The following is a 27,668-nucleotide window of genomic DNA, read 5'->3' as shown; positions in this document are numbered from 1 at the left end:
TTCCCTCACTTACCCTTGCCCCTGCCTTTCCTCCAATCCCTGGCAACTACTAATCTATTTTCTGTCTCTAGACTTGCCTATTCTGGACATTTCATATATTTAAGATCATACAATATGTGGTATTTTGTGACTGGCTTCTTTCACTTAGCATAATGTTTTCAAGGTTATTCCATGTTGTAGCATGTATCAGGACTTAATTCTTTTTTATTGCTGAATAATATTCCTTTGAATGATATACCACATTTTGTTTATCCATTCATCAGTTGATGAACATTTGGGTTGTTTTCTTTTTTTTTTTCGGTACGTGGGCCTCTCACTGTTGTGGCCTCTCCCGTCACGGAGCACAGGCTCCAGACGCGCAGGTTCAGCGGCCATGGCTCATGGGCCCAGCCGCTCTGGGACATGTGGGATCTTCCCAGACCGGGGCACGAACCCATGTCCCCTGCATCGGCAGGCGGACTCTCAACCACTGCGCCACCAGGGAAGGCCTGTTTTCATTTTTTGACCATTATGAATAATGCTGTTGTGAACACTTGCATATGATGTTTTTGTTCGGGGACACATGTTTTCATTTCTCTTAAGTGTATACCTAGGAGTGGAGTTACTGGGTAACATGGTAACTCTATGTTTAACTTTTTGAAAAACTGCTAAACTACTTTTCAAAGCAGCTGCACATAATATTTCCACTCATAATGTGTAAGGGTTCTTTATTTTTTAACATCTTTATTGGAGTATAATTGCTTTACAATATTGTGTTAGTTTCTGCTGTATAATGAACTGAATCAGCTATACGTATACATATATCCCCACATCCCCTCCCTCCCTCCCACCCTCCCTATCCCACCCCTCTAGGTGGTCACAAAGCACCGAGCTGATCTCCCTGTGCCATGCGGCTGCTTCCCACTAGCTACCTATTTTACGTTTGGTAGTGTATATACATCCATGCCACTCTCTCCCTTCATCCAGCTTCCCTTTCCCCCTGCCTGCACCCTCAAGTCCATCCTCTACGTCTTGTGTAAGGGTTCTATTTGCCCCACATCCTCACCAGCATTCGTGATTGTCTTTCTGATTATAGCCTTTCTAGTGGTTTTCATTTGCATTTCTTCTGGAGAAATGTCTATTCACATTCTTTGCCCTTATATTTTTTATTTATTTATTTTTAAGTCTTTATTGAATTTGTTACAACATTGCCTCTGCTTCACGCCTTGGCCTCCTGGCCTTAGGGCATGTGGGATCTCAGCTCCCTGACCAGGGATCGCACCCACACCCCCACACTGGACCGCCAGGGAAGTGCCATGTCCATTTTTCTCGTTGGGGTTTTTAATCTTATTATTGAGTTGTAGGAGTGATTTTATATATTCTGGATACAAGCTGTATCAGATATATGACTTGCAGATTTTTCTTCAAGTCTGTGGGTTGTCTTTTTACTTTCTTGATAGTGTCCTGAGAAGCATGCATATTTTAAATTTTGATGAAATCCAGTTTATCAGTCTTCTATTGCTTTTGCCTTCGGTGGCTTTCCTGAGAAATCGTTGCCTAATCCTAAAAAACAAAGATTTATTCCTGTATTTTCTTTCAACAGTTTTGTAGTTTTTGCTCTTACATTTAATTTAATGTATGGTATGGTCCACTTTGAGTTAATCTTTGTGGTGTGAGGTATGGATCCAGGTTCATTTTTCGGCATGTGGTTATCCAGTTGTCCCAGTCCCCTTTGTTGAATCTCATCAAACTTGAATTCGAAATTTTCTTTCATCACCATAGCATATTTATTTTTTATTTCATGTAATAAGTACATGTATAGGTCCATAATTAAGAGAGCTTTCATTAGACTACATTGCCTTATTAGAAAGATAGGAATATATTTCATGTATCTTATTGGTAGGCATGGTTTTAAAATACCGAAGTCTATAATTCTGGTCAAGTCTTCTCAAATTATGTTGTACTGATGTTTTTGTTACTATTATATTTCCAGATCTCAGTCATGCTTGTTTGTTCAAAGAAGAGAGAATAGCCATTGTGTTAAGGAATGAGGGACTTATAACCAGATAAACACATGTTATAATCTAAGTGGGAAGAAGCATTAGACCCTTTCTTTATTTAATTAACATAATTCAAATTGAAATCAGTTGGATCTCTGGTTTAGTAGTACTTGAGATTTAGCTTTAGCTGACCCTGATAAAAGGCAACTTGTGGTTTACTTACAAAACAAAAACAATAAAAAGTTTTAAAAAGAAAGATGGAGGGAGCGGGGATGAGTGTAATACGCCTTTTAAAATAAGAGAACAAAATTCCTGCAGTTCATGATGGGAATGGATTGGTAGTAAGGCATTTAATAGTGTGGGTTTGTCTAGATTTGACTCTGCCTTAAAAGATAAACCACAGCAGTAACAAAAATAATAAACCCCGACTTAAAATACCCTGTAGATAGCATGTATTATTAATTGAGAATATTTTATGGGAAAAATTGTCAGATATTTAAGTTTATTTTTTCTTCCAGTTTTATTGAAACATAATAGACGGCACTGTGTAAGCTTAAAGTGTATAATGATTTGACTTACTACATCATGAAATGATTATCACAGTATGTTTAGTAAACATCCATTATGTCATATAAATTCAAAATCAGAGAAATAGAAAAAAAAATTTTTGTCCTGTGATGAGAACTCTTAGGATTTACTCTCTTAACCACTTTCATATATAACACACAGCAGTGTTCATTATATATATCATGTTGTACATCACATCCCTAGTACTTACTTATCTTAAAACTGGATATTTAAGTTTATTTTAAATTATACCAGAAGTAGAAGTGGTGGTTTTCTTAGATAATATAATGTACTGTATCAGTAATGTATTGCTGTATAACAAACCAACCTAAACTAAGTGTCTTAAAATAGCAGCAGTCATTTATTTTGCTCACAAATCTGCAGTTTGGTTAGGTCTCATGACTTATTTCTGTTTCATGCAGTGCCACCTGGCTTGATTGCAGGGGCAGGGGTGTATGTGTTGAGATGGGGGGGGCGGCCAAAGGATCCACTTTCAAGATGGCTCACTCACATGCCTGGGAAGTTGAGCTGGGGACCTAGGTGCTCCTCCGTATAGTTCTCTTATCAGCTGCTTGGCCTTTCTCACAGTGTGGGAAGAAAACAAGGTAGAAATTTGTGGCATTTCCATGACCTGGTCTCAGAAGTCACACATAGTCACTTCTGCTGTGTTTATTGGTTAGGGACAGTCACAGAGTTTCAAAGATAGGGGCCATGAACTCTACCTCTTGTTGGGACCATTTTTGGAAAATTTAATCTACCACATGTATTTCTTTCCACTTATTGCCACTTACATATATTTCTTTCTAAGAAATTCTTTGGAAAAGTCAATTTTAGAAATTAGAAATTTAGAAATTAATGGGGAAAACTAAAAGTAAATTAAAATATCATCTGAACAAGAAACTAAAATTTCTCTTTCTGTGTAGTTCTCAAGATTTTATTTTCAACTGTGTCTTTTAAAAATTACTGAAACTTTGGACATTGTAAATATATAGTTAATTCAGTTGTATAAATCCCAACATGAAATATGGACTTATCAAAATGCTTTTATTCTCAAGGATATGCAAAGGATATGCACTGTATTGGCAGTTTGCAAGACCACCCCTAGGTTTGGTGATTTGCTTGGAAGGCACAGTTTGTAGTTGTACTCACAGCTATGATTTATCACAGCAATGGATCCAAAGTAAAACCAGCAAAGGAAAAAGGCACATGGGGCAAAATCCAGAGGAAACTAAGGCCCAAGCTTCCAAGAATCTCCTCCCAATGGGATCATACAGGATGTGCTTAATTCCTCCAGCAACAGATTGTGACAGCACTTGTGAAATGTCTACCAGGGAAGTTCATTAGAGACTCAACACCTAAGGTTTTTTATTGGGGTTTTTGTCATGTAAGCACTGTTTACCTAGCACTTACCAAGCAAGAGTCCAGATTTCCAAAAGGAAAGCTGGTCTTCAGCATAAACCATTTTGTTTGCTTAAACAGATTAGGTGCAGTGAGCTGCCCTTATGATAGTGAGGTGGTGGGAACCCTCCTAAAATCCAGGTTCCCAGACACCAAGCCAACGGCCAACTTCGTAGGCAGGCTTTTCTGAGAATAGCTATTTCAGGCCTGCTGTGTTAATTCTTAAAAAAAAAAAATTATCCCCAAATCTTTAAATTGCTCTTGGTTGTCCCTTCAATCTGTAGATTTCTGAGTAAACTCTGTAGTTAAAGAAAGAAAAAGTTATGTGTAAATGATATATAACTTGGCTGTAAACCAAGACCAAATACTGGTTTCTATTAAAACTTGAAAACTTCTTGGTAGTATGGAGTTAAAACTTTAAACAGTTTTAAGTTAAATATATTGTCTGTGTAATACTAAAAGATAGATTATAGTTACAGGAACAGATATGTTTGGTAACTTTCCACCACCTTCTTCCTTAAGTACATCCTTGGAGAAGAGAGGCAAGGCAAAATATCAATAGCATATTAGTTAAGACCTTGAATTCTGGAGCTAGACTATATGTATTGGACTAGACACTGTAGACTAGACTAGACTCTCTGTCTCAGTTTTCTCATCTGTCCAATGGGGATAATAATAGTACATGCTTTATAGAGTTGTCGGTGGAACAAGTGAATTAATAATATACAGGCAGACCTTGTTTTATTGCATTTTGCAGATGCTATCTTTTACAGATTGAAGGTTTGTGGCAGCCTTGTGTCAAGCAAGTCTATTGGCACCATTTTTGCAACATTATTTGCTCACTTTGTGGGTTTGTCACATTTTGGTAACTCTCGCAATATTTCAAACTTTTTCATTATTACTGTATTTGTTATGGCGATCTGTGAGCAGTGATCTTTGATATTACTACTACAGCTCACTGAAGGCTCAGATGATGTTTAGCATTTTTGAGCAATGAAGTATTTTTAAATTACATACATTGTTTTTTAAGACAGTACTGCTGCACACTTAATAGGCTACAGTATAATGTAAATATAACTTTTATATGCACTGGGAAACCAAAAAATTTGTGTGACTTGCTTTATTGCAATATTTGCTTTATTGTGGTGGACTGGGACCAAGCTCGCTATATCTCCGAGGTATGCCTGTACGTAAAATACCTGCCAGGTAGTAAGCGTTAGCCCCTGTATCATCATTCTGTGGATATGGTGATTATGGTTACTGAAACAAAAATCAGACCATCTGTTTAGAAAAGTATTGATATACTTCTGGAGCCAGCAGCCAGAATATGGGAAATTATGTCTATCCTGAGTTTTTAAGGGTATATCATTGTCATACCTTTGCAGTATGGTAAGAGTTTGGGGGTTGTGGAGAGTTGGCATAATTTACTGTAAAGTTAAACCCAGAAATATTCAGGGTCGTTAATCCTAAAATAATATATCTGCTTTCAGTCATTGATACCAATGTGACTACACAGTTCAACAGGATATTTCTACAAAGAATTTAATTGAATGCCTATATAGAAAAACAGTTGCCATGCTCTTGGTTAGAATTATGTTTGGCTAGGAATGGACCAGTGAAATTAGTATCTTAGTGGAAGCAGAGTAGTAGTTTTCTAACGTTGTTGCTTACCCAGTAAAATAAGTTTTCTTACTAGGGAAGAAAGTACACAAGGTGTTACTTAAATGAAAGAATGAAGTTAATATTTTTAACATTTCTCCTTAAGGACCAGTGTAATGCGGAGAAGCACGCAGATGGAATTATAGTAAGTTTAATCTAATCTTTGTTCCCCTTTACTTCTGCAGAGCATTATAACCAGTTATGTCAGGAGAAGCCTGAATTTCTACTCATTTTTCAACACAAATTCCTCTTTTTACCTACTCACTGTTCTTTGTTTGTTGACTCTTGCAATTTTCCTTGAGCTCTTAAAGTTGGCCATCTTTCAGCAATCATTTGGAGGGGGAATGTCGATCTTAAAATTTTGCTGAGTCTTGATTCTTATTGAATCACCTTGCATGTGTTAACTTAAAGGGTTAATCGTGGTATAAAAATGCAGCTTTTATGACTAAATAAGGCATAACTCACAATGCTACCTTTCTTGTCCAACTTCTTTTTTTCTAATGAAAGCAGAAGGGGAGGGGTACAGTATTGAAACATCTTAATTTAACTGTATGGTTATAGGTTTCTATTAATTTCTTATCTTTATTTTTAGATTTTGTGTATTGTGTTGTCATTGCTACTGTGGTGTATACTGCTTTTTTTGTAGGAACAAGTTTCAACGTGAATTCTTCCACTTATAGCCATTTTCTATTCTTTCCTCCCCTTGGGTTTTACTCTTCCCTTACATTCAACTTACCCACCCAAAAGAAAAGAAAATTTTATTGGAAATAAAAGTTAGAATTTGAAGGTTTGCAGTTTAAGCTCCCCTGGTTTTATGGTAGATGTGTGACTTGTGTTCAGACTGTATTTCTGAAGAAGGAGGCAACCTCTTTTTTTGTCTGAGGCTTTACAAATGCCAGCTTATCTGAGATCTGGAAACTCATTTTGTAACTCTTGAAAACCATCTTATGATTATATTTGAAAGGATGAGCATGTTATGTTTATATTTGGTTTAAAATGAAAAATAAGTTAAATATCTATTTCTTAAGAAAACAGAGTAAGAGAAACATTTTTAAAATTTGAATTAAACACATTGGAATTTTTGTTTTTCGTCACACTATGAGTTCATAGTTTGAGCCATGATGATTTAATACAATTATGTGATATAATTACAATATAATATCTCTTCTGAGATATCAGTTAAGATTATAAGCCTCATGGAAAAAGACTATGTTGTCTAGCATTTCACGGTTCCCAAAAACCCTAAGGAAAATTAATGATGGCAGTTACTTTTATCTCTTTTCTCTCAAAGCAAATCAGTTACTTTTTATTATGTTAAACAATAGTTTTATAAAGCATACTAAAAATGTTTGATCATTTGTAGTTAAAAACATCTAGATAGTTTATACTGATAGAAAACCTAAACTTGTAGAAAACAAACATATTTGAATCATTTGATCCGGGACTATAGCATTTTTCCTTAAGAGTTTTTATTTTTTAAAAAAGGCACTGTTGGGCTTCCCTGGTGGCGCAGTGGTTGAGAGTCCTCCTGCCGATGCAGGGGACGCGGGTTCGTGCCCCAGTCCGGGAAGATCCCACATGCCGCGGAGCAGCTGGGCCCGTGAGCCATGGCCGCTGAGCCTGCGCGTCGGGAGCCTGTGCTCCGCAACGGGAGAGGCCACAACAGTGAGAGGCCCGTGTACCGCAAAAAAAAGAAGGCACTGTTCATGGTTTAGGCCTTGGACCCAGACTGCTAAGACCTAGCCCTGCCACTTATACTATCTGTGACCTTAGGCAAGTTACTTAACCTTTGAGTCTTTGTTTCCTCATCTATAAAGAAAAGTGACTTCTATCTCAGAGGATTGTTGTAAGATAGTATGCACATAGTACTCAGTAAATGTTAGCTATACATATATATATGTATATATAATTATATTTTATATTGTATTGCATGAATTTTATTAATTTTACAACAGATTAGTGTTTAGGATTGTCATTTGTTTGCACTTCTCAAGCTCTGCACATTCTTTTTTAAAGCAAGGCGTAGAATGTTATTTGACATTTTTTAGCCTGAAGTTGGTTGACCACGGACAGTAGTTGTATTTTCTATTAACAACAGCAACAAAAGAAAAAGTCTAAAAGTGTTTTGTGGGATTGACAAACCTAATATTAGACTTCTGAAAAACAGAAGATTGCATTCAAAAGATTGAATTCTGGTCCCTTTCTCCAAAGTTATTTTATTTCTTGGTCTCTTTAGTAATTTTTTCTTATATAATAGGTTGGGGATAAGGAGGTGGGATATTCTCATTCTTACGGCTTAAAGTATTAAAGGTGGAATTTTGCCTTTGTAAAGCACTTGGAGTCCTTTAGAGAAAAATCACTATGTAAAAATAAGGAATTTATTTTAAGAACAGCTCCAGGATTGTTGAGACACTTGTTTAGGTATTATGGCCCAGCCTGGTATCTGAAAATAGAATCCTAATGTAATAACCAGAAAGCCCTTAAAGACCATAGCCTCCAGACATTTCTTCATTTTATACACTGGGAAAGTGAGGCCCACAGCAGATGAGACTTGGCAAGTCACTGGTAGAGCAACGATTCTAGGAATTAAAATTCTAAGTCTCTGTTTCTGTGCTTTTCCTAATGCTCCAGAACCTTCCCCACTTCACTTTACTGGGCTTTTGATTATTAATGATTGATTGTTTTCAGAGCTTCTTTGTGTCCTTTATTTTCTAGGACTAGAATATTTATGGTATGTAGACTGTTGTGACAAGAATCAGAATTCTTATTTCAAATCGATTTAAGAGGTCTGATTTAGTGACTTTTACATATTGATATTTATGCAGAGAGGGGATATAAGAAAAAAATAACTTAGGTATTAAATAAGAATGCTATAAAAACTTTCCTATTATCTCAGTTTCCATTGTTATATGCTTTTAAATTTTTACAAATGCTTTTGGGGCTCATCAATAAAGTATTTCTTTTCTAATTCTGTTTCAGTATTTTCTGTTACAAGCTCTACCTAATACATGTTTGAAGTTTAGTTTTCCAGATCAAGGAAAGCTAAAAAACTTAAAATTTTCTTTCTTGGGTTTTATCTAGTATAGTCTTCTAAGTGGTGGTTTCAAACTTTACTTTGGCAAAGGCCTTGGTTTAAAATCTCCCCCTCCTCCAAATAAAAAAATATCAGTAAGCTTTGGAGTCTTGTTTTTAAAATACCATCATGCTGGCAAAATAGTGTCTTGGCTTGGAGTCAGAAGAACCTAGACTTTTTTTTTTCCTCTCTAAAATTGTAACTACATGTTTGAGTATTTTTTTTCCTTCTAAATCCTCAAAAAGAAAAGACGTCCAGTTAGAAGATACATTTCTTTGCCTTTAGTGACTGTAAAACTAGGTGCCTATATGGTGCAATACACATTGATAGAAGGTGGCAGTAGTATGGGATGTAAAAATAAGATTGTAGTGGTACAGATACATTAGCTAGTCATAGGTATAATGCTTATTAATACCAAAGCAGGAGAGAGCATTTCTCCATCTTTGATATTGTGGTGAATTAAAATTTGAGAAGCACTGAGTTGAATCGAGAGGTTATTGTTTCGGCTTCCGGAAACCATTCTACAACTCTTTCCAAGTATTTTCATTTAGTTTTACCTTTCTATATGTCAGAGATTCATTCATTTTCCCTCCTTACAATGCTTCTTTAAATAATCTTATAAGAAACTCTTAGACTTCCATATAGTAAAGTTGTTTTATTTCCTCTTTGCAATTTGACCAACATGTCTGTACAGCTACCCTCAGGACTTTGCTGTCAGAAGTGTGGGGTTTTCATACATTTGGGAGGGTCAGTGCTGGAAGGGTATTTAATAAAAAATAACTATACTGTGCTTCTTTATCTCAGAGTACTATTAATCCTGTAGATGCAATATATCAACCTAGTCCCTTGGAACCTGTGATCAACACAATGCCTTCCCAGACTGTCTTACCTCCAGGTATAGTATAATATTTGGAAAAATGTTTCACAGGTACACTGATGACAAAAAACTTAATTTTTTATGGCAGTTGTAGTAATCTTGAAGGTTTTTGTTTGTTTGTTTTTTAATAAGTAAAAGGAATCTCACACACAAAATACAGCCAAAAATGAACTGGAAAAATATAATATTTTGGCATTGGGGCTTTTTGAGTACAGTTAAAGGGCTTTTGGTTTTCAAAGTGAGATGGAAGACAAACATGGTTACTTGGAAGAGCTGCTAGGACAGAATCCTATGACCCAGGATTCATGGCTACCAAGGAAAACTTAATATACCTTGATCTACTTGAAAGTAATCCAGGAATGTTCTATTTTGTCATATTCTTTATAGCTCTGAATAATACAAATGGTTTCTTCATGGTGGACTTAAAGATAATGAGAAAGGGAGGAATGAAATTTGTGATGCCTACTGATTAGATAGATGTGTATTTTTAGAGATAGAGTAATAAATTTTTTTTTTTAACTGGCAAAGGAGGGCTTAAGGCCAACACCCACTGGTTCCTTTTACCTTTTTGTTGCATCCAACATTTCAGTGTTTTCACTGATGACATAAGTCAGAAATTTTACTGGAAAAAAGAAAACCTTTTTTAAAATACTTATTAAGTATGTGAGATCTTTTTATGAATTTTTACTCCTTAGGAGATTGAGCTTAATATCTCTCACGAGACTAAAGAGGAAGTACTGTGCCCCATTTTAGATTTTACAAGTGGTTTGATCCTTGCGGGGGAAACGGTTTATCATCTGAAGCATTTGCTGGTTTTACAGAGTAGTTGTACTGAGGTACTGGCCTATCTTGACTAGTCTCTTGCTATCCTGCCTAGTGTCGTAGTACTAGGTAGCATATCATCATTGAGTTTAAAGGGGACTGGGGGTCAGAAAGTAGTAGTAGCATGGAACTTGACTTAATAGAATATAGTCTCAAAAATTACTGATCTTCAGGATATTGCAGTTAAAGAGTTGTGTTTGCTACTAAATGTAAAATAGCTAGCTAGTAGGAAGCAGCCGCATAGCACAGGGAGATCAGCTCAGTGCTTTGTGACCACCTAGAGGGGTGGGATAGGGAGGGTGGGAGGGAGACGCAAGAGGGAAGAGATACGGGGATATGTGTGTATGAATAGCTGATCCACTTTGTTGTAAAGCAGAAACTAACACACCATTGTAAAGCAATTATACTCCAATAAAGATATTAAAGAAAAAGCAGAGTTGTGTTTGGCTTTTTCTCTAACTTATTTCACATGTTCAAATCTCCTAGAACCTGCTCAGTTGTGTAAGTCAGAGCAGCGTCCATCTTCTCTACCAGTTGGACCTGTATTAGCTACTACCTTGGGACATCATCAGACTCCAACACCAAATAGTACAGGTACAGATTTGTGTAATTCCTTTACTTCTCATAACTGCCCATTAACATTCAAGATTTGTGTTTGATTACTGATGGGAAAAAGATTGAAGAAAGGTTGTATATTTTGTATTGGAGATACCTTAGCTCTATCATTACAGTTCCATACATGGAGTGGTTAACTTTGTGATTGAACTAGAAGTTTAGTAATAATTATAATTTAAATGAAATAAAATACTGCAGAGTTTTGTGTATTTGTTTACCTTAAGACTTATTTTGAAGCTCTGTATTGGCTTTTTTAAAAAATTTGCTTGAGTTAGATTTATATACTTTCTTACTGTAAAGGAATCAGATAATACAGAAGTATGAGAACAAAAGCTGTAAGCCTTCTTTACTCTTTGTCATTTATACATGTATGTACCTACATACCTATAGTATAGTGTATTTTTATTGTTGTTTTTTTTCCTGACCTAAATTAGATCATGTGGTTCTGTGACTTTCCCTTTTCATTTAACTGAGAACATTTAGAGAGCTTTCTGTGTTCATACACTTAGGTACACAACATTCTTTCTACAGCTGCTCAAGTGGCTATTACTGTTTTTCTGCTGATGGACATTTATTTAGGTTGATTCCAAAATTTTCCTATTATAAGCAGTATTTCAGGGAATATCCTTGTACAGCACCTTTTGGCACATATGAATTTTTTAAGGATAGATTTATCGGTCACATTTTTGCCAATTTTATAAGGAAAAAAAGGATACTTGATTTTAGTTTGCATTTTCTTAATTTGTTTAGATTTATGGTCTTTATTTTTTCTCTAATTCACAGGGATGCTATTAATGTTAGTATAGATTTATTTCTTGTTGTAAAACTAATTAGGTTGATGTTGAGTTATCAGTTGCACCAAATTCAAGGGAGCACTTGGTGCTTTTGTCCCTGTTATATCTGGATGCCAAAACCGAAACCACTCTTGAGGACGTGGGAGATAAGCCCCTGCTGTTGCTCCACAGGTTCTTTCCTGGGTGGGACTTTTCCTGTGTAATAATGAAAAGTTACCCTGTGATTTTTAGCTAGTTTGAAATTTGAGTTAGTAAAGATGCTGATGTTATTACTTTGGTTTTTAAGATTTAACAACCTGAGCAGCTGTCTCCTTAATTTTGAAAGAAAGCAAGCAACAACAACAGCTCTCTTATCTGAAGCTCTTGGGAAAATGCTGATAAGCAGTTTGAATAATGCAGTTGAAATGTTTGCATGCCTTTTTTATGTATTTCATTACACTGTGTCATTTTAAAAACAGTATCTGTGTTGTCTTTTGTTTTTTAATAAAGAGGAATTATGTCAGAATTCTGAAACAGACAAAATTTTCCATTTGGAAATATATAAAACCTAGTCAGTTACAGACTTTGAAAAAGTTAGCAGTATTCTTTATGTCCATTAATTTTAGGATCATTAATTAGTTATAAATAATTTAGGATAAATTATTTCAGAAGACAGCATTTTAAAAATATAACATTTTAGAGTAGGTGTATTTAAAAAATTTTTTAATTAGTGTGTGGTTTGTGTCTTGTTTGATTTTTCAACCTAATTTCATCTTTCTTTCCTTTATCTCTCTCACTAATACATAAAAGAAAGAAAGGAACAACTGAAAAAAAGAAATGTTTTCTCTCCTAAGGAAAACTCAGTTCTTTTGTTTGCAACTCCCATTCCAACTCATTTTCTTCTTGGATACATTTTCAGTTTTGTGTGGTTGCCTGGACTATTTGCTTGTTACTTGATCATTTGTAATTCCTGGTCTTTTTCTTTCTTTCTTTCTTTCTCTCTCATTTTTCCCCCATTATTTCAATAAGAGAAATTTATTTATTTCCCATCTTATTGCTGCTATGGGGCGGGGCAGCAGTGGGGTAAGAATTTAAAGTTATTTGCTAAGATGAACTATCTTTGGAATTCCCACAATAAGCTTTGCCTATTTAGGCAGCAAACTTTCAGTGTTATGTTTTAAAAATACCTTTGTGAACATGGCAACTAAATGTGGCAGGTGGATGTGCTCTCTCAACTATTGAACCATAGATAGACACTGTAATGGGACACTAAAAATCCATGGATGGCTCTGGATTCATTTTTACTGCTGCTATTCTCATTTCCTTCTAGAATTGAGGCCTTGGCTTTTATATTGCCAGCAGTGACTTAATTAATTTTAATCTCCACCAGGCATCTGTAGCAATTTGGCATAAATTGCCTGAGAGCCCTTAGATATCTGCTCAATAAATACTTGTTAAATTACTTTCAGTACTTCACTGTTCTGTTTGATACTTTTATTGTTACTTTTTATTACTAGACTATGAACCAGATGATTATCACAGAGATTCTTTCTCCGGATCTCCATTAGTTTCTATTTCCTTAATTAGACTGTTTAGGAATAGGAAGATGTTCCTCCTGGTTCTTTCCTTTTCCACATGCTTCCCATGGTAGCCCTCTCTTTTTCTCTGCCCCTGGGCTCTGGGCAACCTGACTTAAACTTAGGTAGAAAAGAGGTGAGGAGTTTGAATGGTAAGTGTTCCCAGCTTTTGTGTTTGCACATGATTGCCAAAACATATTGACTAATATGAATGTGATATCCTGAGCAAAATTTTAACATTCATGTGGTTTTTGATATTCTTTCCACTTTGTATTCTTGTTGGCTCACTGCTGCATTTTTAAGGTATCTGGATCTATAGTATAAAATAAGAGCTCTGGCTTCCCGTTGGTACTGGTATCTACTATGGGACTTCTAATACCTTAACTCACACAGTGTGATTATAATCAAAAGAACTCCCTTCCTAATTACAGATGGGGACATAGTATTTTTTCATTTATTTAAAAAGGCTATGTCCCATTCTATAATGTGATTTGCCTTTTTCTTTGTCTAGTTTAAATGTTGATTTCTTTACAGATAGTCTAGGGACTTCTACCAACTTAACTCTTTTTTGATTTTAGAAAGGTCTGCTTTGACCCCATCTCCCTAATTTCTTCCTTTCTATTACCAACACTGTCCCCTAATTAAAAACTTTTTAACTTCCTAGGCAGTGGGCACTCACCACCTAGTAGCAGTCTAACTTCTCCAAGCCATGTCAACTTGTCTCCAAACACAGTCCCAGAGTTCTCTTATTCTAGCAGTGAAGATGAATTCTATGATGCGGATGAATTCCATCAGAGTGGCTCATCCCCAAAGCACTTAATAGAGTAAGTAGATGAACCAAATATGTATTGAAATGACTCCTGATTTTTAAAAATGTAATTTGATTTTGAGACTGGTGTTAATGACAGACTCCTTTATAAATTATTATTTGGAAAAAGTGAAAAAGACAGCTTATTTTTAATTGGCTTATTGAGCAAAGCTAGTTCTGTGAGAATAGTGATTTTACTCCTGGTTTAATTCAAATGGTATAATTTTGCATCAGCTGTGGTAACATGCCAGTATTGTTCATTAACTCTGGGCCTTATTTCTATAGAAACAACGTTAGGAGAGGGTCAAATGAAAGTAAGTAAGCTAGGAAGTATTACTCACATAAGAGGTTACCGTTACTTGTTCTGTATAGAGTAGAGATATTTGGGTGCCTATAAGCCAGGCACTATATTAGGTGGAGGAATGATACAGAGGTGAATAAAGAGCCAGTCCCTGCCCTCAGGGAACTTACAGTCTATTGGGGGAAAAACAAACTTTTATAATCCAGTGGGAAATATGCTATGTAAGAATAAGCGCAGGGCTTTCCTGGTGGCGCAGTGGTTGAGAGTCCGCCTGCAGATGCAGGGGACACGGGTTCGTTCCCTGGTCCGGGAGGATCCCACATGCCGCGGAGCAGCTAGGCCCATGAGCCACGGCCGCTGACCCTGCGCGTCCGGAGCCTGTGCTCCGCAACGGGAGAGGCCACAACAGTGAGAGGCCCGCGTACCAAAAAAAACCAAAAAACCAAAGAGTAAGCGCAGAAAGAATGGGAACATTTTGAAGTCCTGAGAAGTCAAGAAAGGATTCACAGAGGAGGGAGGGGATGTGATCCATGGTGAGATGTGGATGAGTAGGGAGAGAAGGGACATGGGGGTGAGAAGAGGAAGGAGAAATGGAAAGTGTTGTTCTAATGGAGATGGAACCCTAATAAGAAAGGCCTGGAGGCAACGGGAGCTTGGTTTCTTTGAGGAGCTGTAAGCTGCTGAGCATGGCTGAGTGTGGCTGTAGCATAAGTTGTGGGGAATGGTTAAGAAGATACAGAAGAGATTGACAAGGGCCAGGTCGTGAAAGAGTCCTTTTAGCCTTTTATGAATTTTGAACATTTTCTCACAAGTGATGGCAGCTGCTGGTCAGGTCTGCATTTTAGAAAAGTAGATATGCCTGAATTGTGTAGAATCGAATGCAGTGGGGTTGCATTACACGTAGGAAGACCAGGCAAAACTGGGTAGAAACTTGAGAAATGTTGATAACCTGAGCTAAGGTCATAGCATAGGAATGGAGGGAAGCACATGGACCCCAGAGATACTAAGTAGGCAGATTTTGGCAGATATTCATGATAGGTTTTCTCTCATTAGGAAATATTTGACCTGTTTTACACTGTTAAATCAAAGCTAGGTATGTTCCATTGTACAGAAAAGGCCTTTACATGTAAAGTCACTTACATGATAGCCAGTAAACAAAGTACTTTTTAGCCCTACTGGTACATAGGTTGCTGTGGTTAGACTTTGGATTCTGGAATCTTAGAAAAGAATAGGTTCTAAATGTTTTGCTTTTAAGGTGTGTGATCTTGGTCAAGTTATTTAACCTATGACATCCTCAGTTTCCTTGTTTGTAAAATGAGGATAATAGTTTCAACTTCAAGAGGTCATTGTGAACATTTAAATGAGAATAATGTCAAGTGCTTACTATGATGATTACATATAATCATTTGGAAATGATTATATGTGAATTTGCAAGCTAAGTACTATCAGCCAAACTTAGACCTTGAACCTTGGTTTCTTTTAGTAAGAAATATTTTGTGGCACTCCATTTCTCTCGCTGTCTTTTTCTTTTTTTGGAGATAACGATTTTTTTTTTTAATTGGGGTATATTTGCTTTACAGTGTTGTGTTAGTTTCTGCTGTACAACAAAGTGAATCAGCTACATGTATACACATATCCCCTCCCTCTTGGACCTCCCTCCCTCCACCACCCCCATCCCACCCATCTAGGTCACCACAGAGCACTGAGCTGATCTCACTGCGCTATACAGCAGGTTCCCACTAGCTATCTGTTTTACACATGGTAGTGTATATATGTCCGTCCCAATCTCCCAGTTGATCCCACCCTCCCTTCCCCCACATGTCCACATGTCCATTCTCTATGTCTGCCTCTCTATTCCTGCCCTGCAAATAGGTTCATGTATACCATTTTTCTAGATTCCACATATATGCATTAATATATGATATTTGTTTTTCAATTTCTGACTTACTTTTCTCTGTATGGCAGACTCTACGTCCATCCACGTCTCTGCAAATGACCCAGTTTCATTCCTTTTTATGGCTGAGTAATATTCCATTGTATATATGTACCACATCTTCTTTATCCATTCATCTGTTGATGGACATCTAGGTTGCTTCCATGTCCTGGCTATTGTAAATAGTGCTGCAATGAACATTGGGGTGCATGTGTCTTTTTGAATTATGGTTTTCTCAGGGTATATGCCCAGTAGTGGGATTGCTGGGAGAACAGTATGGAGGTTCCTTAAAAAACTAAAAATAGAACTACCATATGACCCAGCACTCCAGTTCTCTTAAGTGTGCACATGAACTGAGAAATACAGTATCATATATAATTGCACTGTAACTATTCAGAATCTCAAAATTTATAAGGAAAATGATATTAATTCCAGAAGTTTTGTTACATAGTAGATCAAATTCAGATTTTGAATGTTGGAAAAGTAAAATATATGTGATTAGGTAAATACATACTGTTAGGACATGAGACTTTACTTAAGGAAGAGAGATTTGAGCCCACAATTCAAGAAGGCTAGTTTAGCAGAAAGAGTTTGGTTTAGCATGTTGTTTTCTTAATTTTTCTATGTAGGGAAATAAACTATTACAAGACCCTTATTAGCAGTTTGCCAATAGAAATTTCACTTTAATTTTTAAAATATTTTTTATGATAGTGAGGTTAAAAGAAAATAAGCATTTGGAAGAAAATTCCAAAGTAAAGGTTATTATTTATTTTTGAAGTGTTAAATCATTGTTTTCTTTAAACAGAATTAAGGACAGTCTCGATCATTAGCTATTAATCGAAACAAAGTACAGTTGAATATCAAAATGGATCATCTGTCTTCTAGAAGCCTGTAACTATATTCAGTAAAAGCTTGATAATAATGTGGTTAGCCTCATTACATCACAGATAGTCAATCTCTGGCCCCAGTTTCAGGGGTTCTCCTGAAATTTTTCTGAAATAGATAAATTTTAAATGCTTACCTGTTGTACCTGTAATAGGCATATCTACAAAGTTACCTGCAGGCTCATAGACTTTTCTTTTTTCTCCTGTAAGCTTCCTTCTCTATACTCTCCGAGTACCCATCCCTTAACAAATACACAGTTAATGAACCTCCTATTTGAAGGGATCCAGAGTTAAATTCTTTGTCCAGCTCACCTACTCAGGCTTCCTTTTCTCCTTCAATTTCATTCTTTCCTTTTATGCCCTAATCTAGATTCCCCAACTACTAGGGACTACAGATGTTTTATTTGGCCAGCACAGTGTTTGTTGATTTTTTTGTTTTAAAATTTTTATTTTAATTGGAGTATAGTTCATTAACAATGTTGTGATAGTTTCAGGTGTACAGCAAAGTGATTCAGATATACATTTTCCCATTAAATGGAACTTTAAATCCCTTCAAATTGAGTATGCTAGTGCCAGGTCTCTACTGTTTTATAATCTGGCCCTATTCACATATTTATGCTCTCTGCCCGGCCTCTGTAGGCATTGAGCTTGTGTGCCACCTGCTGGTCATCAGCTGCTACTACTAGTTTTCTAGCTCTCAAGTCAAGTTTATCTGACAGAAGAGAATTTGAAAACTTAAGTCCTTTCACCGTTCAGTTTCTAAAGACCTGTAGTAATGATAACTTCTGTGTGAGCTACGTTATTGGGTTTTGCACATTTATAAACTAGATGAAAGTGCATGTGGGAAAAACTTGTGCTCTGGAGCCAGACATACTTGAAATGGCTCCACTACTTACCAGTTGTGTGACCTCTGTCCAGTCATTGAACCTCTGAGACTCTGTGTATGATGAGAATAATCATGTCTCCCTTTTAGGGTTAGATTGTTATGGAGATGAACATATACAGTGTTCGGCACATACAAGGTACTCAATAAGATTTTAGATTCTGTTGTTATAATTAAGTTCAGAGCTGTACCTTTTTCGGTTTAGTTTATTTATGATCTTATGATTTAATTCTGTGCAAGTTAGCCTATTGCAGATAAACCTTTCCTGTATGCATGTCATTTTTGTCCGTGTTGCTCTTGTTTTGTAACTATAGTCTTTAAATCCTTTGTCCTGAACGAGGTAAATTATGAAATGGCTAAATGAGAATTTATCCCATTTTTTTCCATTTTGAGCTTTATTGAGCGTTTCACTTGGCACAGACATGGTTTCTAACCTGAGTAAGGAGGAAAAGCACAGCATAAATTCATCTCTGACGTTTGGAATCTAAAATAAGATACATGTTTTAAAGAATCTGAGGTTTTTAGATCAATTGATTTAAAAGATTGATTCTATTTTGATGATGTATCAAAGAGCCACAAAACTTTTTGAAGATAATTTTTATGCAGCTCTTTTATTTAATGATAATTGGATTTCTCTTATCTAGCTCTTTTACTCATATTTTCCATTGGCTTTCAAAACTGGTGAGGTAGACATTAGTTATAGTACCATGTGATGTACACTACTAAATTATCAAAGTAGCAATATTTAGTTACCTAAGGATTTTTGAAAAATAGATCAAAAGAAGGCAAGTAACCAGGACAAACTATGTTTAAATTAGAATACATATGTTCTAATATTCTAACGTTCTAGCATAGGCAGAGCACAGAGGATTTTTAGGATAATGAAACTATTCTCTGCAATACTACAGTGGGGGATACTTATATTACATTTGTCAAAATCCATTGAATGTACAAGACCAAGAGTGAACCCTACTGTAAATTATCGACTTTGAGTGATAATGGCATGTCATGTAGGTTCATCAACTGTTACACATGTACTACTGTTGTGCAGGATGTTGATAGTGGGGAGGTTGTGCATATGGGAATTCTGTACTTTCTGCTCAGTTTTGCTCTGAACCTAAAACTACTCTTAAAAAAATCAAGCTTATTATTAAATAAGAAATCAAAAGAAGGTAAATAATCAGGGCAAACTGTGTTTAAATTAGAGTATATAATGTGTTTTGCACCTATAAATTTGCAATAAAAGACTTTTATGTGTGTACCATTTTATAAATAATATCTGTGGTATGAGAAATTTGGTTTCTGTTTTTACCCTTAATAAGTAAACTTTGATCCTTCTTTTGTTAATGTACAAATACTAGTCCTAGGTAAGTTATGATCATAGCTATAATAATAAAATAGAGAAATCTTTCTTTAGACCCTGTTAATCAGCTCATAGTACCACTTACCATAAATTTACTTGTAAAACGTAATATGCTTTTTTATTTTTTAATTTCAAATATCATTTTCTAATGACTGGGAAGGGTGTTATTACCAGTGTGGGCTTTTATCAAAGGATCTCAAAAATATAGACATCTTTCTGAGGCTAATTAATAGACTTACCAGTTTTGAGGTTCTGGAAATGGTTGCCAAGAATTATGACATACCTACATTTATGCAAAGCAACAAAATTGGAAAATGAACTCTAGTTTTAAACTTACATGCAGAGGTAAAATCTTACCAATTTTTCATGGCCTTTCAACATGGCTTGGTTGAGCATATACCATGCAGAAAACATGAGCCTGATGGGGAGAGAGTTGGAAAGCATGTATGTATATAACCAGCTAACTTTAAGGGTCTAGTTAGTTTCTGTCAGCTATCTCCATATATTGGTTTTAAATAGATTGGTATCTTACTATGATTTTAAATTGCTTTTTTAAGAAGCTTAAGGAGGTGATTAATTTTTTTTAGTTCCTCTGGATCTGCCTCGGTCTTGACACACAGCAGCTCAGGAAATAGTCTAAAGCGCCCAGATACCACGGAATCACTTAATTCTTCCATGTCCAATGGAACAAGTGATGCTGGTAAGCAGCCTTGGAGAGTTTACCTTTTTTTTCTTAAAAATATTTGTTTGAAAAAAATGTATAATACTTGGTAACATCACAGATTGGCCCAGTTTAACACCAGTCTAAGAAGATCTGTTTTATTTTAGACCTTTTCGATTCACATGATGATAGAGATGATGAAGGGGAGGCAGGGTCGGTGGAAGAGCACAAGAGTGTTATCATGCATCTGTTGTCACAGGTTAGGCTTGGAATGGATCTTACTAAGGTAAGAATCAAATTTGGTATTTGCTGTTAGTCTTAATGTGTATATGTAGATTCTCAGTGATCCTATGGTGAGTGTGTCTGCAAATGTAGTATAATGACATAACTTCTGTTTATACTTTTGTCTTGTTATGAATTAATATATATGTACCTGAGTTAACTGAAAATTTTTATAAATGGATGAAATAAGTAAAGCTAGGATAATTTCATAGAGATAGTACATATGGATTATATAGATTATGATTTGGATTTTATTGGGGGCAGGCATGGAATATTATTGGGCTTGGTTAGTAGTCTGAACAAAACCTAAAGCAGTGTAGTGTGCATGGAATCAAAATGAGCCGAGTTCTGATCTTGGGGTTAGAGGACCTGTGCTTACATCCTACTTCAGCTGTTACCAAACTGTGTGACCTTGAGCAAGTCCCTTTCTCTATGATCTTTGGGTTTCTCATATACAAAATGGACATACAGTGACCTACTTTACAGGATTGTTGTAAGGAATGGAACAGGTAGTGAGTGGAATACTGTATGACACATGTTGAGCCATATAATTATTGTGGTTCTGGATTTGAATTTGAATTTAAACTGGCACTCTAAACAGAATACCTGATTGATGTAGGAGACTGGTGTATAGGTGCCTGCGTATATCCCCGCCACTGTGCTAAAAGCCTCATCCTTTTACCTAATTCTCACCACAGCACTGCAAAGTTAGGTGTTATTGTTAACACCATTTTATAGATGAGGAAACTAAAGCTCATAGAGGTTAAGTAACTTGGCTAAGTCTTATTTAAGCGGCAGAACTGAGATTCTAATCTGGTCCTAGATTTCAAAATCTGTGAACTAATCCATAATACTTTCTAGTAAGTGTCTATAATAAAAATTTTTACCCCAAATCTAAATGAAAATGGAAAATTTTTGCAACAAACATACTTGCTGGGAAAGTTCTAGGTAAGAGAATATTTGCAGGAGCTTGCCCTTAGAATTTTTTCAGTGATCATTAGATTGATTGCATAATTGCTGGAGCAGAATTGTAACTTCACATTTGAGAGATACAGCTTAATTTTAGATGTTGACATTTATAATATATTTCTTTTCTGCACCTTCTACCTTGGTTGGTTTTGGTCTTCAGTAATAAAAGACCCACCTAACAGTATCTTGAACAATGCTAGGTTTATTATCTCATGTAATGAGAACTCCAGAGTAGAGTATTTCCAGGATTAACTAATTCGTAGTGGGTCAACAATGTGAGAAAGGACCTAGGTTCCTTCAGTCTCTCTGCTCTGCCATCCTTAGCATGCTGACATTCACACTCAGACCTGTCTTCCTCATCATTGCAAAATGACTGCTGCACTTCCAGTCATCACATCCTTATGCAAATATGTCAAGAGGCAGAAAAATAATTTCTTTTCATGAATTTTGTTGTAATAGGGAGAACATATAACAACAGTGGCCCATCAAACTGCTAATTGAATCTCATTGGCCAGAACTAGGCAGGTGTGCACGCCTAAACCAGTCACTGGTAAAGGAGGTTAAATGATTGGTTTAGATTAATCCACATTTACCCCTTGAGATCTGGGAGGGCCTTGTGACTCTCATGGCAACCTATAGCCTGAACCTGAACTGAATGAAAGTTCTGTTAGTAGAGCTGTACGTAGGCAACCAAAAGTGTGTGCCACAATCAAGTGTGTAATTTTTGCCTCACATAAATTCCTCTGCCAGATAGTCCAGGTTTGGGTTTGGAGCCACTAAAAGTTTAATTTTTGCCAAATTAGCTATTTTAGAAATCTTTATTGGCATAAATGCCTATGATTGCCAGCAGATTCTAAAATCTTGATTCCCTTGTGCATTCCAAAGTATTATTACAATAACGCCTTAAATTTGTATCTCATTTTCCTATTTATAAAAATACTTTCTTCAGATATTTTCTATAAAGAGTTATTTTCCAAATACATTGTAGTGTTTGGAAATACTATAAAGTCACATCCCACTTACCTCATTTGGTCTTCAAAACAATCCTAAGATTTAAGCAAGGCATATAATTATCCTCCTTTTACAGAAACTTGCAGAGGTTAAATTAATTTTCCAGGGCTTCCTCACACCTAAGAAGTGACAATATAAGTACTTGAACCCAGGTTTAAGACAACCTAACCCAGCTCACTTTTATCAGTGTTCCAGCAGCTTGACATAATGGCATGCATCAGTATAGTGCTAAAAACACTGAAGAAGATGTGTTGAATGAGAGTTCTTAAGAAAACTTTTAAGTAGGGAGGGGGAAAAAATTTTTTTTTGATTACACATCAAATTTATGGTTTTTGGCCATTTCTTTTTCAAATTGCCTGTTCAGTTCTTTTGTTCATTATTCTACTGGCAATAGTAAAAATCTTTTTCTTGTTGATTTGAAAGAGCTGTTTATACATTAAGACACTTAGTCCTGTCTTGTTCTTCAGCAGTCTTAGTGATTTAGAATCTCTGTGTTCACCAAGAGTGGTAGGAAATTGTACCAAACTTACTTGCCAATCTAAGCATATGTATATTATGAACATACATGTTCTGTGGAACATTTAAACTCTGGAGCCTGATAATAAACACTCTAAATGTTAGAACCAGAGTTTTTCTTTTCAGGCTTGTGTTCTATCATTCCTCTTTATATACGCAGCAATACTGGTCCACTGGTCAGTCCCTGTCACACTCATTTTCTGCCCCCGCCCCCCAATCTCCATGTCTTGTTCTTCTGTTTTCCCCTCTGTCTCTTATAGCCTACTCTCTAAGGCTTTTCTTTAGCACCCCACCTCAATAAGTTGTCTCCAAACTTTGCCCTCATTCTGGTTCCCCAAACAGAACATGGTCTTTGTCTCTCCTCAATTTCCATGGTACCTTGAGCATCTCTTGTATGATATTTATCACGTTCTACCTAAAATTTAAATGCTGGTATTATTCTTTCATACTTAACCTTTGCTGCCTCCATAGCATTTACCACACGATCTTGAATATAGCAGATATACAGTAATCACTACATTCAAAGGAATTTTTACTTACTGTGATGTGCTACTTCCATAATGAATAATGTCTAATCTGATACACATTCAAAAACGCTTCCTTCATTCCTTTTTTAATTGGTTAATCCTAATCTATCTTATCCTTTTTCTTTATTTTCCAATTTCTTCTTTACTTTCTCCTCTGCCACATTCCCAGCCCCTCAGCATTTTTCTTCATGGGTTCAGCCCCATGACGAAGGAGTTTGTTGAATCCCATCTTTATTCTCTTCTTCATTTTGTTTATTCCTTCAATTACTTATTTAAATTTTTCTTACTTTGGGGATAGTAACTGAAGATGCAAGTAGAAATAAGTATGGCCCTTGCATTCTAGGAGCTCATTGTTCATTTGCGGACACAGACCCATAAGCAGATAAGTTCCCTAGTGCGCCTACGATGGTAGAGGGGAAGTGAGCAGGCCCTGCACCACCCCCATAACCAGACAGACCCGATTTTGAATTCCACTGAATAACAGAGCGGTGAGAAAATTTTTCACCCTTTTGAGCTTCATTTTTCTCCACTGTAAAATAAGGATGATAATTTCTTCTTAACAGGATTGTTGTACAGTTTAATAAGATAATGTGTATGTGATACTCCAGAAGGTCATATAGGTATCAAAGGGTTGCTACTGAGTAGTTGTTATTGTTACACTGATTCAGGGAGGTAAAGGGAGGTTGCAAAGAGGAAGTGACATTTGAACATTCAAAATCTCTGTTTTTCATCTGTTGGGCAGGTTAATGGGCATTCTGAATCAGAACAGTTTGAGAAGTAGGTATCAGAAGCATGCCTGGGCAGTACTTGATGGGTGTTATTACTATGATTGGAATGAGTTTTTTGTTTTCATTTACTTTTTTTTTTTAAGCAGTTCAGCAATCTGTTTATCTGTAGTGGAATTTGATCCTCAAGGGTCAAATATGTATGTTTTTCAGGTAGTTCTTCCAACATTTATTCTTGAAAGAAGATCTCTTTTAGAAATGTATGCAGACTTTTTTGCACATCCGGACCTGTTTGTGAGGTATTTGACTCAATATAGTAGTTGCCAATTTTTTTAAGACTTTACCCATTAGCTTTCTGTCTTGGCAGGATAGATGGATCCCTTTGCCTTTCAGACATTTCTGGGGAAAAGTGGAATTGAATATTTCGTTTGTATTAGATGCCCGTTTGCTTAGATTACTTGGCGGTGATATTGTTAGGCAACCAAGTTAAACACTTGAGAAAATCTTGAGTGCCTGTTAAGGTAGCTAGGATTTACGGAGCCAAGGCTAGCATCTTATTTGATCCAGGAATTGGTAATCACTGTTAAATTATTTACACTGTATCCAATGAATTTCAGTTATCCGAGTTTAGCAAACCTTTCTAAAGCACCTATTGTTTGCCAGGCACTTTGTTATGAGCTGGAAAGGAAAAGAGTCACAGTGTCTGCCTTTGAGGAGTTTACAGGCCAGTGTCCAGAGTGTAGCCTGGGGCTTCCCTGGTGGCACAGTGGTTGGGAGTCCGCCTGCCGATGCGGGGGACGTGGGTTCGTGCCCCGGTCCGGGGGGATCCCGCGTGCCGCGGAGCGGCTGGGCCCGTGGGCCATGGCCGCTGTGCCTGCGCGTCTGGAGCCTGTGCTCCGCGGCGGGAGGGGCCGCAGCGGTGAGAGGCCCACGTACCGCAAAAAGAACAAAAACAAACAAACAAAACAGAGTATAGCCTGATTCATAAATTTCAAAAACAAAGCTTGCGATATTAGATACATGTATAGAGGACAGAGCTAATCTAAAGGTGGGATTGATTTATGAGGAGGTGAGTGAGTTCACATTGCTTTTCAGTGGTAGCAGCAATATTTTCTTTGTAATGGGGTGTTCTAATCCATCTTCTCTGATTGCATTCCTTGGCCTTGGACTGTGGTTTACTGAAGCTTCACAGTGGGTGGGCACATTGGTTGACATTGATACATACCTTCTTAATGAAGATTTTAAGAGACCCATTTAACCAATTCCCAAAGGGCAGAAATAAAAATAGCTATGGCACTGTTTAAATTCATACATAACTGAACAAATAAAATGTAAGTATTTATTGGTAACATAAATAAATGGGAAGTACCAGTTATTCATTAGTTATAGATTTGAGGTTTAAGGATAGTTTTTAATGTATGAGAATTTAAGCTGTGAGGTCCCTGGAGGAATCACATAAAAAACACAGAAGTACAGCTAAAAAGCCAATTGATAAGATTAAATGGAATTCTGAAAATTCTGACTCCCCAAAAAGGAGGAAAGGAAATATAATGGAACAAAGAATAAAGAGGCCAAATAGAAAAATACCAAGATGATAGAGTTAAACCCAACTATATCATGTTTTTTCAAATTCATTACACTAAATGTGAATAGCATACACGCTCCATTTAAGAGAACAGTGATTATAAGACTGGATAAAAAAGCAAGATTCATCTGTACGCTGTTTGCAAGAGAGAGACTTTAAATATGAAGACACTGATTAGTTAAAAGGATAGACAGAGATATACCATGCAAAACACTAAGCATAACAAAGCTGGTGTCACTGTATTAGTATCAAAGGATATTTTTTAAGACAAGAAATATTAGCAGAGACAAGTAGGGATATTTCATATGATATGATGAGTCAATTTATCAAGAATAAATAATAATCCTAAATATGTAAAACAGCTTCAAACTATACGCAGCAAAAATTGACTGAAGGGAGAAATAGACAAGTACACAATCAAGGTTGGAAATTCCTCCCTCGGGAATTGATTGAGCAGCACGCACCTCCTCCCACCCCTCTGAAAATCAGTGAGGCTATAGAAGGTCCAACTGACTTTTCTAAAACATTACCAAACAATTTGTATAACAGTCTTTTTAAGTGTAAATGGAACATTCATCAAGATAGACCGTATACTAGGAAGACTTAATAAATTGAAAATAATTGGAACCATATGGAATATATTCACTGATCATGAAAGAATTAAATCAGAAATCAGTAACAGAAATATATCCAGAAAATCTGCAACTATTTGGCAGTTAAACAATGCACTTATAAGTATGAAGTTCTGGAACAAGCAAAGCTAATGGTCTTAGAAACCAGAAACAGTGTTTGCCTCAGGGTAAGGGTTGGGAATTGCTTAGAAAGGAGGATGGGGAAACTTGGGGGTAATGGAGATGTTCTATAGCTTGATTGCATGGTGATTAATTAAATGGATATAAGCATTTTTTCAAATTCATCAAACCAAACGGTTAAGACTGGTGTGTTTAATTATGTATATTATACTTCAGTTTTAAAAAGAGACCGAGGTAGCTCCTGGTACTGGGTCCTCTTAGCCTGCCTTAGGGTGGACCATGCTGAGGGTGCTGTCAGAAAACAGGGTGTTAAATTTTGTCTTTCTCCCTTGCAGTATTAGTGACCAGAAGGATGCCAGAGACCGAATGGTTCAGGTTGTAAAATGGTACCTCTCAGCCTTTCACGCAGGAAGGAAAGGATCGGTTGCCAAAAAGCCGTACAACCCCGTTCTGGGTGAGATCTTTCAGTGTCACTGGACATTACCAAATGATACTGAAGAGAATGTGGTGAGTTCTCCACTGACATTTTAAATTACCTTAGTATTTAGATACTTAGTACTTAGCTTTTAGTGTACTGATTCAAGATTTCATTTTATTTGGAGGCAGATAATAATGGTAAAGGCACTGATGTTTACCACCCATAGAAGAACAGTGTTGGATCAGCATATTTTGAACACAGTGAGCAAGGAGAAAGAGTGGCGTGAGATGAGGATGGAAATTTAGAAATCAGATCATGCAAAGTCCTCCTGGACCATAATGATAATTTTATGCCTTATCAGGAACTCATTTTTGCTTTGAAAAGGTCATTATATTTTGTGAAAAATGAATTGGAAAGGGGCAAATAGAAGCAAGGAGACCACTGAGGAGGCTTTGGCATTATTCCAGGAGAGACATGGTTGATTCAAGCTATATTTTGGAGGCAGAGCTGTTAGATGGATTGGGCAAGGTGAGGGAAAAGGGACAGTCAGAGATGAATCCTTGCTTGTGGGCTTCAGCAGTTGGTTGGTGCCATTTACAAAAGAGGAAAAGATTGGATTTGGGGAGGGAAAAATCCAGAACTCCAAAATGAAATATCAAGTATAAAATATAAAGACATGTAAGTGGAACTGTCAAGTAGGAGTTAGAATT

General features: G+C 36.4%; 1 protein-coding gene across 11 annotated transcripts in view; it reads left to right on the top strand.

The window, feature by feature from the left end:
* OSBPL9 (oxysterol binding protein like 9) overlaps positions 1–27,668 on the top strand; it is a 172,048-nt gene that overhangs the window by 136,337 nt on the left and 8,043 nt on the right. For 4 of the 11 annotated variants that reach the window (XM_007459623.1, XM_007459627.1, XM_007459630.1 and 1 more), the window contains 7 exons: positions 9,481–9,571; positions 10,862–10,969; positions 14,005–14,164; positions 20,100–20,212; positions 20,341–20,459; positions 24,417–24,502; positions 26,876–27,044. In XM_007459623.1, coding sequence (XP_007459685.1) covers positions 9,481–9,571; positions 10,862–10,969; positions 14,005–14,164; positions 20,100–20,212; positions 20,341–20,459; positions 24,417–24,502; positions 26,876–27,044 — 846 coding nt within the window. Of the gene's footprint in view, positions 1–5,709; positions 5,749–9,480; positions 9,572–10,861; positions 10,970–14,004; positions 14,165–20,099; positions 20,213–20,340; positions 20,460–24,416; positions 24,503–26,875; positions 27,048–27,668 lie in introns of all 11 variants that reach the window. The other 7 variants (XM_007459628.1, XM_007459625.1, XM_007459621.1 and 4 more) reach the window with 3 other exon arrangements.

Source organism: Lipotes vexillifer, unplaced genomic scaffold, assembly GCF_000442215.2.
Source record: "Lipotes vexillifer unplaced genomic scaffold, Lipotes_vexillifer_v1.1 scaffold525, whole genome shotgun sequence".
NCBI classification, from domain to species: domain Eukaryota; kingdom Metazoa; phylum Chordata; class Mammalia; order Artiodactyla; family Lipotidae; genus Lipotes; species Lipotes vexillifer.
Note: the sequence above shows the minus strand (reverse complement) of the source record. Positions and strands in the feature narration are given on the sequence as shown.